Source organism: Scylla paramamosain, chromosome 43 (genome assembly GCF_035594125.1).
Source record: "Scylla paramamosain isolate STU-SP2022 chromosome 43, ASM3559412v1, whole genome shotgun sequence".
NCBI classification, from domain to species: Eukaryota; Metazoa; Arthropoda; class Malacostraca; order Decapoda; family Portunidae; genus Scylla; species Scylla paramamosain.
In genome coordinates, this window is record NC_087193.1 from 1,061,870 (window position 1) to 1,078,909 (window position 17,040).

Genomic DNA, 17,040 nt, shown 5'->3' on the forward strand with positions numbered 1-17,040 from the left:
CTTCAAGTATTGCAAAGCGTCTATCATCTGTACACATATCTAAAATTTCAGTGTTTTCTTTCAGGTCTCTTCTTGTGATTTTGATGCCGTGTTGCTGTTGTATGTGTATTCTTAGGGGTCCGGACGTTATGTGGCAGGTGAGCCTTCGAGCTTCGTCGTCGTCATGCTGATTTAAGTTGAAGGGAGAGCTTCACAGTTTCTTGGTTTACAGGTGATCTTATGCACGGCGTCACTTTTGGGTTGTCTCTCTTTTTCATGTGGGGACTCTTTCTCAGTAAAAGGTGGTTGGTTTTCTTATTCCTGTATTATATTTGGAGTTAATATCTTTCTTTCTGGGTCTGTGGGCTTGAAGTTTCTTTTCACCATTTGTATAATGATTCTTTCATCTTCTCTGTATGCTGTGGAGAAGAAGGCACGATAGTATATAGTGATGTCAGGCCTGCTTGAGTCTTCAGAAGAGCTGGAGTTATGACACTTATCGATGATTTTGGTTTGGTGGACGGTGTGCTCATCGACGACATCGAAAAATTATCCAAAAAAAGGTGAAGTTACCATTAACCCTTCGTTCAAGCAAGCAATCATAGCAGAAGCATGCAAAACAAGAGGCAGTCACAGGAGCAGTATCCTCGAGGAGAAACATATTGAAGCAGCAAATCAACTTAAATTCCACTCTGATATCACTCACAAAGGGTGGCGGGTGTGTGGGTTTAGTTGGTTATGATCTCGGAACGCAAAGCTAAGAACAGAGTTTATGAAATATATAACTGTATAGATGACAACTGGTTATTTAGTTCAGGTTTCAAGTGTTTAAAGTGAATAGCTTTTAATATTTTAATGTCTATATGTGCGTCAGCTTTATGAAATATGTTGAAATCCTTCTCCGAGAACGGAAGGTCATGTTTATGTGAATATGTTGTTATTGTTGAAAAAGGGGATGAGCTAATTGTTTCTGTGTACATATCGAGTTACCTTTATGTTGAAGCTTTGTCAGTCTCCACTCCACCAGCGGGAACACACAAGGTTCTTCCTGACAATACCCTTACTTTTACTGTTCAACTCTATATCAGTGTTCACTTATAGGTTATAATTCGTTAATATATATCACTGCTGTTTGTGTCTTTTTTTTGTTATTTGCTCACCTGTATTAATTTCTCTCTCTCTCTCTCTCTCTCTCTCTCTCTCTCTCTCTCTCTCTCTCTCTCTCTCTCTCTCTCTCTCTCTCTCTCTCTCTCTCTCTCTACGTGTGTGTGTGTGTGTGTGTGTGTGTGTGTGTGTGGAATGGCGTTTATAACTTTCTCTAATGAGTAAACAAACAGTTTTTGATGCATCAATTATCCGTTTAATCGCACAAGAGCAAATAGCCATGTAAGTTTAAAATTTACCATGTCAAGGATATAGTTCTAAGGAACTATAACTTATTTTATTTATTGATTTATTATCATTATTATTATCATTATTATTATTATTATTATTATTATTATTATTATTATTATTATTATTATCATTATTATTACTTTCTTTTATGGTTGTTTGGTAGAAATTATTTGGTGAAACAAGAGAACGGACTCCGAGGGAAAGTCACTTTTCCACTCTAATGCAGTGTTGGAGGCTTTGGGTGCTGAAATCAATTCAAAGGGCTGCTGAGAATTTCTACATATGCATGACGGTAATGTTTCCTACAAGGGCTAAATAAATATCGACGGAATACGATTCCTTATGTGTTTTTAGTATCAAATAAGTGTTAAGTATTTTTTTCTTGCTAGATTATCTACTTTTCAACATTTTGATACTTCATTTAACCATGATGAAAAAACACGAAATTTCTACGAATATTGCATACTTGAGTAGAAAGTCTGTGTTACTGCGTTACTCGTTAGTTACGCGTGGAGAATGAACAAAATAAATGATCAAGCAGCGCTTCACTTCACTTAATCCTTGTAATAGTGCAGAAAATAGGGCCTTTTTAACCAGACGTTAGCCACAGATGGGAGTGCTTAGACCTCACTACAGGAGTGCTAAGGTCGGAAAAGGTTAAGAAATGCTGCTCTCCAGTGTATAAATAAAAGTAGTAATTCATGTGTATTTCTCTTCAAAGGTAACTTGTACCAAGATGAGACGACTGTGGAAGGTCGCGACGCTTTTGATGCTGCAATTAAATAAATAATTATAGATTATAATATTCTATAATGAACACGACTGAAAAAATTGCAACGAAAAATTTGTCTTGGCATTGGAGAAAATGAAGCCATGTCAAGAATAACAAGAAGGCTTGTTTAACACACCCTATTTTTTTTTTATTATTATTATTGATTGATTTATTTTATTTATTTATTTATTTTTTTTCTGTGAGCAGGACGACCATCATGAGACGTGACATAGACCCCACTCATGCGTGCAGACTGGAGGCGGTACACCCGTACATAGTGGACGTCGGCATTTTTCAGCAGCCAATCACTGCCGGGCCTTGAACAAACTCCTCCTCCTTGTCAGTGTGTATAATATGAGCGTAAATTGACGGAACGCCCACAACGAGAAGTGTCCTGTACGAGTAAGATCAACAAGTGTTGTGGTCAGCTAAAAAAAAAAAAAAAAAAAAAAAAACTAATCCATAAGTGTATTTCCCTTCAGAAATAACTTTCACCAAGATGAGACAACTGTGGCGGGTCGCGACGCTCTTGCTACTGCAATGGCTGGAGGTGACGGCTACTACTACCTCGGCCGCCAGTGGTCAATCATCACCCTCCATCTTCCCAACATTCATGACGCACGCAAGGCAGACCAAACACACTAGACACATTCACCTGACCCATACCCTGGATGAGGCAGGCTCGTCGCTGAGTGCCGCTCTGCTCACTCTCATCTCCCGCGAGTTGGCGAGCTGCTCGCTGGTGGTGGCTGCCGACGCAAAATACATCACATCTCCCGTGCTGCACGCCCTGGCGTGCCTTCCTAATCAAAAACAGGTGAGTGCAGGAAGTTTTCAGGCCAAATAACTTTTTATTAATATTAATGTTGTTGTCACTTACCACCACATGGAACCTCAGCATGGTGTGTACTGTACATACTAGATACATGCTGTTTTATACTATTATCACTATGGAGTCAATAAACCACATGTTCTTAAAGGTTTTGTTCACCACAGAGGTGATTTCACTGGTTATTATTTTTTTTTTTCCAATTACGATGCAAAATTCTTCTTAAACTACTACGGGAATCATGAAAACTCGTTTGAAAACTACAGTAGCCTCCTCTGCCGAGCGTAAAGTGTGTGGCCTGATTCCTTCCGCTGCTGCGGGAGGAGGAAATCCTTTGATTTTTTTTGTTATATTTTGTTATTGTTTACATATCTAATGCAGTGTACTGAGTTAGAAAAAAAACAAAATAAAATGGTTATCGTTCTATTATATATATGAGCAAATTTTCGAGGACTTCACTATGGTGAACCAAAAACTTAAAACCATATGCCATCACTGGAAAATAAAACACACACACACACACACACACACACACACACACACACACACACACACACACACACACACACACACACACTCCCCAAACCAGGCACTTAAGACACCAATTCTGTAAAGTTGTTCCTCCGTAGAGCCAATGTGAGTTTGTTTGTACTAGTGTTTTATTTTCTGGTTACCAGTGGCTTTGGAGACTTGAAGATTTAGAGAGGATTTGGAGACTTCTTTTGTTACATGTCTACATTTGATAGTGTGTGGACAGCTGGTTTAATGAGTTATGTTATATGCAGCGAGATAAAACGATATAAAATTAAGAAAGTAATAAGAACGCATGCCGTTGAGGAGGCAGTAAACGATATTACTCGGCTTGAGGCTATAACACACTGTTGGGCAGTGGGAGAACTGTTGCGGAAGGTGGAATCCAACGGGGTATTATACCTCGACCATATATGTGTTACTGCATGTTAACTGTTTTTCCTAGACGTGGTTGTCGATTCTTCGGAATCTGTAGGTGTTAAGTGTTGTTTGAGTATTTCCCTTGTCTGTGGGTATGTAAAATGGACCTGGAGTATGTAAAATATAACCTGGAGTTACCACTGTTGTGAAAAGGGTGCAGGAGTCACAAGGGACCCTGTACACCTGTCTTTGAGCCCTGCAATGAGTCCACGCAGGAGGTGGCTCAGGGAAGCTAGTTCAGGTGCGGCAGCTTTGTGAAGGATTAGAGATTTGTGGTCATAACAGTTAGTCTGTTTCAATTTTCTTTATTTCAAAACTACAGTTCTCCAGAGAATAATAAAGTTTGGCACCGAGCAATCACACATCAAACTCACACACACTCTCTCTCTCTCTCTCTCTCTCTCTCTCTCTCTCTCTCTCTCTCTCTCTCTCTCTCTCTCTCTCTCTCTCTCTCTCTCTCTCTGTCTGTCTGTCTGTCTGTCTGTGTGTGTGTGGGTGGGTGTGTGTGTGTGTGTGTGTTGTGGAGATAACGTCTAAATGGATGAAGCACCTATTCTTGACTACTCAAATGAGAGATGAAAATCTCTGAGGCTGTATATTCTGTAAATTGATTTACTGTAATAATAATTTTACTGTGTCAGAGTGCTTTTTATCTTTATCTTTGTTTGGTTGTTGTTTTGGTTGAGTATGGTTTTCATGATCTTGATAACTGTCAGATGTGTTTATACAAGTCGCCTTCCGCAATTTTTTGCTCCTTCACTGCTCTGCAGTCTCTAGTTCTGCGACCTTTCCTGTTGTGATTGCTGTGCCAGGATTCGTTCCCACAGCCAAAATTCCTTCCCACTGGTGACGTCCTTTATACTAACGGTTTCTGTAAATATTGTTACTATAACCGTACCTGGGAACGCATCTTAATCTGTGACATTTGTAACATTCTATCTGCGTGTTTCCATTGAGTGCTTTGCGTGTCCTTGAAGCACTTCTGGCCCTATTTTCTGTTGGATCTCTACTACGCGACATGGACCTGTGAGCTCGTGCTGCGGGTGATGGTGAGTTTGAGGTAGTTTGTATTGTCATTACGTGAAGATTAATTCCTAGATTTACTTCTGCATAACCTTCTAGAAGGTAATAAATTTCTCCGGGGCTGTGATTTTCATCTAGATATTTGTACAACCTTTCTGCTGTCAACCCATCAACATCCTGGATCAATATTGAGAATAGTACGGATTTTACTACCTGTGTTATTGATGTATAATTTGGACCACCTTAGTTTTTTCACACCCAACTTTTGAGTATGTTCCCCCATCTAACTATTCTGTATAGTCTAAAGTTTTCGGTTGATGTTATATCCGTGTTTAGTAATTTTACCATTGCCCCGAGTGGACTTTGGTCACTCTTTGATGAAATGCTTTCCGAATGCACTAATGAAGTAATGATGTTTAGTAATATTTTGCATATCTGTAGAAGATTATAACGTTATATCTTGCTCTACCCTTTTCTGAGTCAACATTCTGTGTGAGAGCTTCATTTTTTTTGTTTTGTTTTTGTTACTGATCCCTTTATTTGCAATCAAGGTGTCTATTCTTTTTATAACTTATTTATCTCTATAGTACTTTGGTTTTCCAGAGAATTTCGGAATATTAGCCGATGAAGTTATAATTTCATGTTTCACTACTTGATCATTACTTTTATTAAGCATTGTGGCTGTGTGTGTGTTATGGATCAAACAATGTAAAGGCATCGTAGGTTTGAGATCGACTAAAGGGAGGAGCACGTCGGCAACCCATTAATCAAGTCTAAGGAGAGATTCTAAGACCAACTGGCATTTCAGTGGGCATTTTTTTTTTATTAGATTTTTGTTGCCCTTGGCCAGTGCCCTTCCTACATAAAAAAAAAAAAAAAAAAACGAAATCTAAGGAATTATGAACCATGAAGCAATATGGTAAATATATTTTCACACTATAGCACAAAAGCACAATCCACAGGGCCCACAAGCCAACAAGTACTCAGCACACTTGCCATAACCAGGCGACCAGCAGGTAAAGGGACGGACGTCTCCTTGGACCCAGCAGAATGGCAGCTGCATGGAGAATCCCGACGGCGTAAGACCAACACCAGGAAGAAGGTATGTAGGATAAGACAGTGTATGTAGGATAGCGTCGCCAGGTGCGGCGCGCCAGCCCAAGCTGGAGTGCATTGCAAAAACACGAGGGAGGCAGTGACGGTTGGTGCCCAGCCGGCTATCAATTTTCGAGGTGAGAGGGAGAGAAGGTGCGCTCAGAGGTCCTTTCAGGTTAGTAGGAAGCTCCGCGCTCCCATAATTCACCAGTGGCGAGTAAACGTTGCTTCGGTTGGTATCTCTGGCAATAAAACCAAGGGAGAGACACAGACTGGTGGGGGAAGTGTATGCACGCCAGTTATAACCCCCGCTAGTACCAAGATAAATAGATATGAAAATTATTGAAGTGTATATACAAGGGTCTTTGCGTGGAAGGACTGAACGTGTGTAGACGCGTACGTGATACACGAGTGTGAATGTGTGGATGGTACAGAAGTATGTGTTATAGAACTAGAGCATGTGTATACGTTTATGCATAAACGTGTATACGTTTATGCATGTATATGTGTATGCACACATTTGTGTGTGTGTGTGTGTGTGTGTGTGTGTTTGTAAAGAGTTGTTGGATCCCTCATATAAGCCCTCTTTAAAAAAAATCCACTGCAAGAAGAATAAAAAATAAAATACCCAAACAACAAAGAGATACGGAATGGGAAGAATGGGAAATGTTTTACCCCGAAGGACAGTAACTCAGAAGATTTACCCCCACGACCAGCGATATGAACAACCAAGTAAGGATAATTTTGCAGCTCAAGGACCCACCTCATCGTTGGAGCACCGAGAGAACTGGAGATACATAAGGGGCTTGTGATGCATCTCGAGCAGGATCCATCTCGAGCAGGAATTTCTCTTCTCTGAGATGCTCGTAGAAGTCAAATTTCTTGATTCTAAACACGATGGTGAGTGCTTCCTTCTCAATCATGCCATATCTTCCCTCTCGGTCCAGCAATTTCTGTCTGGCATAGACCACAGAATACTGATTTTCATCGATTTACTGAACGAGGATTGCTCCTGGACCGTAGTTAGAAGTGTCAAGCCCGAGAACGAAGCGAGGGATTAGAGAGGCGAAGGACTGGATGTGATGACAAGGTGTCCTTCAGATGGTTAAAGCGGGACAGAAGATCTTCAGTCCATTGTAACGGTTCTCAAGGTCAGAGAGAGGTCCAGTGAACTCAGAGGCCATTGGAATAAAGCATCTGCAGAAGGACACCATAACAAAGGAGCTACGGAGATTATTCTTAGTAGATATGTGCTGATCTGCTTCAGGGCCTCAGTCTTATCTGTTACGAGAAGATGTACTCCATCAAGCTGGAGTCCCAGGTACTGGAGTGAAGAGAAACTAAGTCGACACTTAACGGACTTTGCCATGGGCTTGTGGAGACGGAGCCGCTCTAGGACAAAAGATTGCACTGTGAGGCGATTAGGCCAATCTGATGAGTAAATGAAGATATTATCATATTAAAAAGAGACACTTTGTAAGTCAGCCAGGACAATCCTCATGAGTCGAATGTAGGTAACACATGCAGTGACAAGACCGGATGGAAGGCGATAGAATTCCATCAAATTTTTACAAGTGGAGAAAACAGTTAAAGGTTTGGCACGGTATGCAAAGGAATCTGGTATAGTCTGTTCAGAGCAAGTCCGTTCAAGGAGTGGCAGATTCTGGAATTCCCATGAGTGTGACGCTGCCAGTTCGTCTGCCAATCATGGGATTAACAATCTGTTTCCCTTCCTTCACACCTGTTTATTTATTTATTTATTTCTCTCTCTCTCTCTCTCTCTCTCTCTCTCTCTCTCTCTCTCTCTCTCTCTCTCTCTCTCTCTCTCTCTCTCTCTCTCTCTCTCTCTCTCTCTCTCTCTCTCTCTCTCTCTCTCTCATTATATATATATATATATATATATATATATATATATATATATATATATATATATATATATATATATATATATATATATATATACACACACACCTCCGTGGTAGTGGTAATCCTTTTTAATGATACCTCACCACCACCACCACCACCACCACTACTAGGACAACGTGGCAACATGGGAAAAAATATTTGCCACGTCATAGAATTTATACAAATCGTAGTTATAATCCTAAACATCGACATTCATTGTACTATGTAGCTTCCTTTACTATATACATAATACATAAAATATCACTTTCAAATAGCACACGGATGGGAAACAACGGTCCATGTACGAAGGTTGATTTGGCAGCATGACAGGAGGTAAACCACCATACTTGTCCCACCTTCAACGGACTTCTTGCTCTGAACAGACTATAGTATCATCCTTTTACCAGATATAACTCCGAAAAGAATGTAACTCCTGAAAACTTGCTATAGAGTGTCTGTGCAGCCAGGTACTTCTGAGAATGCGTCATGGAAGGTGGAAATAAAATCTTTCAGCGAGGCACGCTTGTCCCAATCGAGCGACTGACCGTAACACGGCCGAGCATATGGGAATAAGCTGGGTTTGAGGAAAACTGTTGGACAAGAACATAAGGTCTTCTTCATCCATCATCTGGAGCGGTCTTCCTGATGATGTCTAGTCATCTGCAGATACTGACACTTTATCCATGACATGAACTAAATTTACTTGAACACAGCGATAGTACTGTTTAAGGATGTTAGCATTATATAGTTTCGGTCCTTTCGACTCATCAATAAGGAACTCAACTCTGTTGTATCTTTCTAAAACTTTATAGGGCCCATTCCAAGATATAGGCAATTTTTTTTATTAGCGTCAGGGAGAAGAATAAGGATCTCATCACCAAGCTTGAACTGTCTGCCCCATCATATCAAAGTAAGAATTGTATCTGACAGTATTCATGTCAGCTTCCTGGGCGGCGAGCTGGACACACTCGCTAAGTTTATCACGGAGCTCGATGATATACTGCAGACTGCTCCTGTCTTCTTTCCTTCAGCTGCCGGTCTTCCCACAAGATCTTCAGGACGGCAAATGGTCCCTGCACACTCCGTCCATAGAGAGAAGATCAAAGGCCGAGAAGCCGGTGCGGTCGCTAGGAAGTTCCCGGAGAGCAGAAAGGGCTGGAACAAGGTATCGGTGCCACTCTCGGGATTTATCGTGATAAAGTTTCCGAAGAACAGCTTTGAGGGGTCAATGTGATCTCCAAGAAGCTTGTGGAACTCGGCCATGAGCTGAGATGTGAACTGCTTACCTCAGTCGCTCAGGATCTCGCATGGTATTCTTACTCTAGAGAAAATAGTGAGCAGAGCTTCAGTAACAAAAGCAGAGTCCACGTTTCTCAGCGGAATTGCTTCATGAAATCCTGTAGCAAAGTTAATAAGGATTAGAATTTACCTGCAGCCTTCAGCAGATGGTGACAGGGGTCCATTAACGTCCATGGCCACTCAGGCAAAAGGCTCAGTAACCACAGGCATAGGCTTGAGAAGGACAAACTTAATCTGGCCCACGGATGACTTACGTTGACAGATTTAACCTGGCCCATGGATGACTTACGTTGACAGATGTCACAGGACCGACAGTATTCCCGTATGTCTGAAGCTATGGCGGGCCAGAAGAAATGCTTCCTGATTTTGCCCTCCATCTTCCTGTGAGGAAAGTAGCTGGCGAGAAGACTGTCATGAGCCACCTGGAGCACATTTCGTCGTCAATCTGAGGGAACAACCAAAGTCTGTGTCCAGAGTTTCCCAGTGTTTCCCAGTTTCCCGAGTGTAGAGGCAACACACTTTCGATACAGTAGACCATCCAACCACAAGAACGTGTAGGGGGCTCCATTCCTGGCAGATTCGGGATGCGCAGCGGAGGGCTTGACATGCATAATGGCAAAGGATAAGACTTCTAATCTTTCTTAAAATTTCTGACTGTAACAGGGAAAACTCAGTATTGTTCAATACCTCAAAACCTCAATTCTTCCATCAGTCAACTCATCAAAATCTTCCAGATAATTATCCGTTCTTCAGTGACAGTCAACTGTCTCTCTCTTCTACATTGAACATCTTCTGTCTGTCCTTTCATTACAATCTAAAAAGGAAACTTCACATCTCATATCTAGCTAAAACAGCTCCTGTATAAAATTGAGCGTTCTGCGTTGTCTCTGCCAGTTTTTTCTCACTACCTACCTTACAAGGCTAATAGCTCTGTACAAGGGCATTATCCTTCCACGTATGGAGTATGTTTCACATGCATGGTGGGATTCCAGTCATACCACAGTTCAGACAAGGTGGAATCAAAAGCAATTCATCTTCTCTGACTGTCCTCAGCCTTTTTCTCATCACCACATTTTTTCTTGTGTAGGAGAGACACCGGCCAAGGGCAACAAAAATCCAAAAAAAAGCCCACTGAGATGCTGGTCTCCGAATAGGATCCGAAGCGGTAGTAAAAAATTGAAGGACAAGTGTTTTGAAACCTCCCTCTTAAAGGAGTTCAAGTCATAGTAAGGTGAAAATACAGAAGCAGGCAGGGAGTTCCAGAGTTTACCAGAGAAAGGGATGAATGATTGAGAATACTGGTTAACTATTGCATAGGATGAGAGAAAGGAGAAAGTCTTGTGCAGCAAGGCCGCGAGAAGAGGGGAGTCATGCAGTTAGCAAGATCAGAAGAGCAGTTAGCATGAAAATAGCGCTAGAAGATAGCAAGAGATGCAATATTGCGGCGATGAGGAGTTTAAAGACAGTCAGCTAGACGAGAGGAATTGATGAGGCGAAAAGCTTTTGATTCCACCCAGTCTAAAAAAGCAGTATGAGTGGAACCCCCCCTCCCAAGACATGTGAAGCATACTCCGTATATGGTCAGATAAGGCCCTTGTACAGAGTTAGCAGCTGCTTGGGGCGGGAGCAGGGGTGGGAAAACTGGCGGATACGTCTCAGAACACCTAACTTCATAGAAGCTGTTTTAGCTAGAGGTGAGATGTGAAGTTTCCAGTTTAGATTATAAGAAAAGAACAGACCAAGGATGTTTAGTGTAGAAGAGGGGGACAGTTGAGTATCACTGAGGAAGATGAAATGGTTGTCTGGAAGGGTTGTTGAGTTGATAGGTGGAGGAACTGAGTTTTTGAGGCATTGAACAATACCAAGTTTGCTCTGCTCACTCAGAAATTTTAGAGAGATCAGAAACCAGGCGTTCTGTTGCCTCCTTGTGTGAACTGTCCACTTTCTGAAAGGTTGAACGTCTACGAAAAAAAACGTGGAAAAGTGCAGGGTGGTAACATCAGCGTAGGAATGGATAGGACAAAACGTTTGGTTTAGAAGATCATTGATAAATAATAGGAAGAGAGTGGGTGACAGGACAGAACCGTGAGGAACACCACTGTTAATAGATTTAGGAGAAGAACAGTGACCGTCTACCACAGAGGTGATAATGTCTGGCATGGAGGCGTATATTCCTCACTCTTTTTCTCGACCTAAACCTTCCAAACCTTGGTTTAACACAGCTTGTTCTCGTGCTATACATGATAAAGAGGTGGCCCACAATAGGTACTTAAGCCTTCCATCACCAGAATCTCTTGCACTTTATATTTCTGCCCAGAACCATGCCAAGTCTGTTCTCCAACTAGCCAAAAAACTCCTTCATTAACAGAAAGTGTCAAAACCTTTCAAGATTTAACTCCCCTTGTGACTTCTGGCATCTAGCCAAAAATATCTCCAATAACTATGCTCCTTCTTCTTTCCCTCCTTTATTTCAACCAGATGGCACCACAGCTATCACATCTATTTCTAAAGCTGAACTCTTCGCTCAAACCTTTGCTAAAAACTGTACCTTGGACGATTCTGGGCTTGTTCCTCCCTCTCCTCCACCGTCTGACTACTTCATGCTATCTATTAAAATTCTTCGCAATGATGTTTTCCATGCTCTTGTTGGCCTAAACCCTCGGAAGACTTATGGACCTGATGGGGTCCCTCCTATTGTTCTCCGAAACTGTGCCTCCGTGCTTGCACCTTGCCTAGCCAAACTCTTTCAGCTCTGCCTGTCAACATCTACCTTTCCTTCTTGCTGGAAGTTTGCCTACATTCAGCCTGTTCCTAAAAAGGGTGACCGCTCTAATACGTCAAACTACCGTCCTATTGCTTTAATTTCCTACCTATCTAAATTTTTGAATCTATCCTCAACAGGAAGATTCTTAAACATCTATCACTTCACAACCTTCTGTCTGATCGCCATTATGCGTACCGTCAAGGCCGCTCTACTGGTGATCTTCTGGGTTTCCTTACTGAGTCTTGGTCATCATCTTTTAGAGATTTTTGTGAAACTTTTGCTGTTGCCTTGGACATATCAAAAGCTTTTGATAGAGTCTGCCACAAAGCTTTGATTTCCAAACTACCCTCCTACGGCTTCTATCCTTCTCTCTGTAACTTCATCTCAAGTTTCCTTTCTGACGGTTCTATTGCCGCTGTGGTAGACGGTCACTGTTCTCCTAAATCTATTAACAGTGGTGTTCCCCAGGGTTCTGTCCTGTCACCCACTCTCTTCTTATTATTCATTAATGATCTTCTAAACCAAACTACGCTGATGATACCACCCTGCACTTTTCCACGTCTTTTCATAGACGTCCAACGCTTCAGGAAGTAAACATTTCACGCAGGGAAGCCACAGAACGCTTGACTTCTGATCTTTCTAAAATTTCTGATTGAGGACAGAGCAAACTTGGTATTGTTTAATGTCTCAAAAACTCAATTCCTCCATCTATCAACTCGACACAACCTTCCAGACAACTATCCCCTCTTCTTCAATGTCACTCAACTGTTCCCATCTTTTACACTGAACATCCTCGGTCTGTCCTTTACTTATAATCTGAACTGGAAACTTCACATCTCATCTCTAGCTAAAACTGACTGTCTTGCAGTCAGTTGCATCTCTAGCTGTCTTCTACCGCTATTTTCATGCTAACTGCTCTTCTGATCTTGCTAACTGCATGCCTCCCCTCCTTCCGCGGCCTCGCTGCACAAGACTTTCTTCTTTCTCTCACCCCTATTCTGTCCACCTCTCTAACGCAAGAGTTAACCAGTATTCTCAATCATTCAACCCTTTCTCTGGTAAACTCTGGAACTTCTTTCCTGCTTCTATATTTCCACCTTACTATGACTTGAATTCCTTCAAGAGGGAGGTTTCAAAACACTTATCCTTCAATTTTTGACAACCGCTTTGGACCCTTTTTATGGGACTGGCATTTCATTGGGCATTTTTTTTTTATCTGATTTTTGTTGCCATTGGTCAGTGTCCCTCCTACATAAAAAAAAAAAAAAAAAAGCAGCAATATAACGGTCAGAAAGGAAACTTGATATAAAGTTACAGAGAAAAGGATAGAAGCAATAGGAGGGTAGTTTGGAAATCAAAAGCTTTGTGCCAGACTCTATCAATAGCTTTTGATATGTGTACGGCAACAGGTAAAGTTTCACCCAAATCTCCAAAAGAGGATAAACAAGATCCAAGAAGGAAAGCCAGAAGATCGCCGAAACTGGGGATCAGATAGAAGGTTTTGAAGCGATAGATGTTTAAGAATATTCCTGTTGAGGATAGATTGAAAAACGTTAGATAGGCATGAAATTAAAGCCATAGGTCGGTAGTTTGAGGGATTAGAACGGTCACCCTTTTTAGAAACAGGCTTAATGTAGATAAATTTCCGGTAAGAAGGAAAGGTAGATGTTAACAGAGAGTTGAAAGAGTTTGACTAGGCAAGGTGCAAGCACAGAGGCACAGTTTCGGAGAACAATAAGAGGATCCCATCAGGTCCATAAGCCTTTTGAGGGTTTAGGCCAATGATGACATGGAAAACATCATTGGAAAGAATTTTAACAGAACAGAATTTTAATATATGAAGTGGTCAGAGGATGAAGGAGAAGAAGGAACAAGCCCTGAATTGTCCAAGGTAGAGTCTTTTGTAAAGGTTTGAGCGATGAGTTCAGCTTTAGAGATAGATGTGACAGCAGTGGTGCCATCTGGCTGAAATAAAAGAGGGAAAGGAGAAAAAGCAAAGTTATTATAGATGTTTTTGGCTGGATGCCAGAAGTCACAAGGGGACTTAGTTAGATCTTGAAGGATTTTGACACTTTCTATTAATGGAGGAGTTTTTGGCTAGTTGGAGAATGAACTTGGCATAGTTCCGGGTAGAAATATAAAGTGCATAAGATTCTGGTGATGGAAGGCTCAAGTATCTTTTGTGGGACACCTCTCTATAATGTATAGCATGAGAACAGGCTGTGTTAAGCTAAGGTTTGGAAGGTGTAGAAAAAGAATGAGGAATGTACACGTCTATGCCAGACACTATCATCTCTGTTAATGCGCTTGGCTCACAGAGACGGGTCTCTGACATGGAAGCAATAGTCATTCCAAGGAAAATCAGCAAAATATCTTCTCAGGTCCTCGAAACTAGCAGAGGCAAAACGCCAGAAACACTTCCGCTTAAGGGGATCCTGAGGAGGGTTTAGAACGATAGGACAAAATACAGATATGAGATTGTGATCGGAGGAGCCCAACGGAAAAGAGAGGGTAACAACATAACAAGAAGGATTAGAGGTTAGGAAAAGGTCAAGAATGTTGGGCGTATCTCCAAGACGGTCAGAAATATGAGTAAGGAGTTGCATCAATTGCTCTAGATCGTGAAGGACAGCAAAGTTGAAGGCTAGTTTACCAGGATGGTCAGTGAAGGAAAAGGAAAGCCAAAGCTGGTGGTGAACACTGAAGTCTCCAAGAATGGAGATCTCTGGAAAAGGAAAGAGACTCAGAATGTGCTCCACTTTGGAAGCTAAGTAATCAAAAAATTTTTTATAGTCAAAGGAGTTAGGTGAGAGGTAAACGGCACAAATAAATTTAGTTTTGAGAGTGACTTTGTAGTTGCAACCAAATGATGGAAAACTCAGAAGATTCAAGAGCATGGGCACAAGAGCAGGTTAAGTCGTTGCACACATAAACGCAACATCCGTCTTTGAATTGAAAAATGAGGATAGAGAAAGTAGGATGTAACAGAAAAACTGCCTTAGACACCTGTGTTTCAGTGAGAAAAAGAAGATAAGGTTTAGCAGAGGAGAGGTGGTGTTCAACAGACTAAAAATTAGATCTAAGACCGCGAACGTTGCAGAAGTTAATGAAGGAAAAGTTGAGTGGGGTGTCAAGACACTTAGGGTCGATAGCAGAAGAGCAGTCTGTCATTTTATTTGGCAAGTTCACCCTAAAAAAGGAACACGTTTTGTTAGTATCCTCTGTACAACGTTTTCCTTCTAAACATATCTTTATTCTTAGTTATAAGTTAGTATAAGGCTTATTTACTCATTTTATATCATGAAGAATTATTCTTTTCATAATTTAAGCTCTTTATATGTATGTATATGTAAGGGAAAAGGTGCATTTAAGGTGAAATGTGTTAAGGTGAGGGGCGATACGTGTCTGCCTCTTGTATCTGAGTCAACAGAATTTCAGGACGCATAGGAGCTTAGAGGGAAAAGAGGGATGGTGTTCTCACGGGATAAATTTGGGTGGTGTTGTGGTGACTGGGCGGGCGTGTGGAGGTACTGGTGATGTGGTGGCATAATCCTGATATCTAGGATCAGGTTGGTGAGTCTTTTGTGGTACCAAGAGCACTTTTCTCCTAAAATTTGGTTGGTGAGGTGGGTTGGTGATGTAACGGTGAGGGGATAGCATTGGAATGAAAAGCAGCCATTTTGTGGTTGGGGTTGTGGTGGTGTTGTGGCGTTATTGGTGTCTTTGGGGTTGGTGTTGTGGTGTTATAGCTGAACTGTGGCGGTGGTGGTGATGTCTTCTGAGGTTTGAGGAAGTGAAATACGGGAATTGTTATTTAAGAATGCGGTGATAGTATCTGGGGAAATTCTTGCAGCTGGGGAAAACATTCCAACCGCCTGTGAAGGAGTAAAGTGGTTTTAGTGCTTTGTGAAGTGATGGCAATGTAATATATTTGTGTGTATAACCTTTAAGCAATAACGGAGGTGATATAAGAGCTTGAGTAAAGGGGAATGTATTGTGATTGAGTGCAGGAATTACCCTGTGTTGGTCTAGGGTAGAAATTTATTTTCTAACTTCCTTTAACGTGTATTACCTCATTTCATTTGTAAATTAACATTATTATTAATATATTCTGTTATTATATAGAATAATTGCGTTTTCTACCCCAACACTGATCTGACATTAAGGTAATTCCTGACATGCTGTGCCAAGGTAAGGGTTTTGTCAGAGGGTTTGATAGCTGACGATTTCGGATAGGTCGGGTAGGTATATGAGGTCCTTAAAAATCCAGACCTTTAAAACTTTCTGGGATCATTGTACTGTCCACTTTCTTGAAAAGATAACCGGGATCGTGAGAAGTCCGACCACGTGATATTTGTGGTCCCCTCCCCAGATGGGGATTCCGAGGCTGGTGTAGGAGTCTCCATGATAATTTTGAATTTTGAGTGAAGGTGCTTGTAGTTTTGTATGAAGGAAGAGAGTTGTCTTTAGAGGGCAGGCTGTGACTGCCCCTTGTGTTGTGAGACAAAAAGGCAAACGTTCAATGCGGTCACAGCTGGATTTAATGATAAGTTCACAGCATCCACTAATCTACTGCTTTATACCTCACTGGGAGTAATTATCGTTTCGGCAGGTGCCTACTCCCTCCTCCTGTAGCATTTCTTGCCATCTTCTACCGCTATTTTTCACGCTGGTCTTCCGATTCTGCTAATTACATGTTTCCTGTCTTCCTATAGCCACGCTACACAAGACTCTGCTTTCTCTGACCTCTATTCTGTCCACCTCACTAATGCAAGAGTTAACCTGTATTCTCAATCATTCATCTCTTTCTCTGGTAAACTCTGGAACTCCTTGCCAGCTTTTGTATTTCCTCCTTCCTATAACTTGAATTCTTTCAAGAGGGAAGTTTCAAGACACTTATCCTCTGTAATTTGCCATTGTATTTGCCATTTAGTTATGAAACTGGTACTCAAGTGGGCCTTTTTTTTTCCCCAAAAAATTTTGTTGCCCTTGGCCAGTGGCTCTCTTACATATAAAAAAAGATGTTTC

The 17,040-nt window shown here is 41.4% G+C and overlaps 1 protein-coding gene across 1 annotated transcript in view; it reads left to right on the forward strand.

Moving 5' to 3' along the window:
- Positions 1–2,077: 2,077 nt before the first annotated feature.
- LOC135093562 (uncharacterized) overlaps positions 2,078–17,040 on the forward strand; it is a 49,190-nt gene continuing 34,227 nt past the window's right edge. Inside the window, exon 1 of the mRNA XM_063992923.1 lies at positions 2,078–2,963. Coding sequence (XP_063848993.1) covers positions 2,646–2,963 — 318 coding nt within the window. The 5' untranslated portion in view covers positions 2,078–2,645. The remainder of the gene's footprint in view (positions 2,964–17,040) is intronic.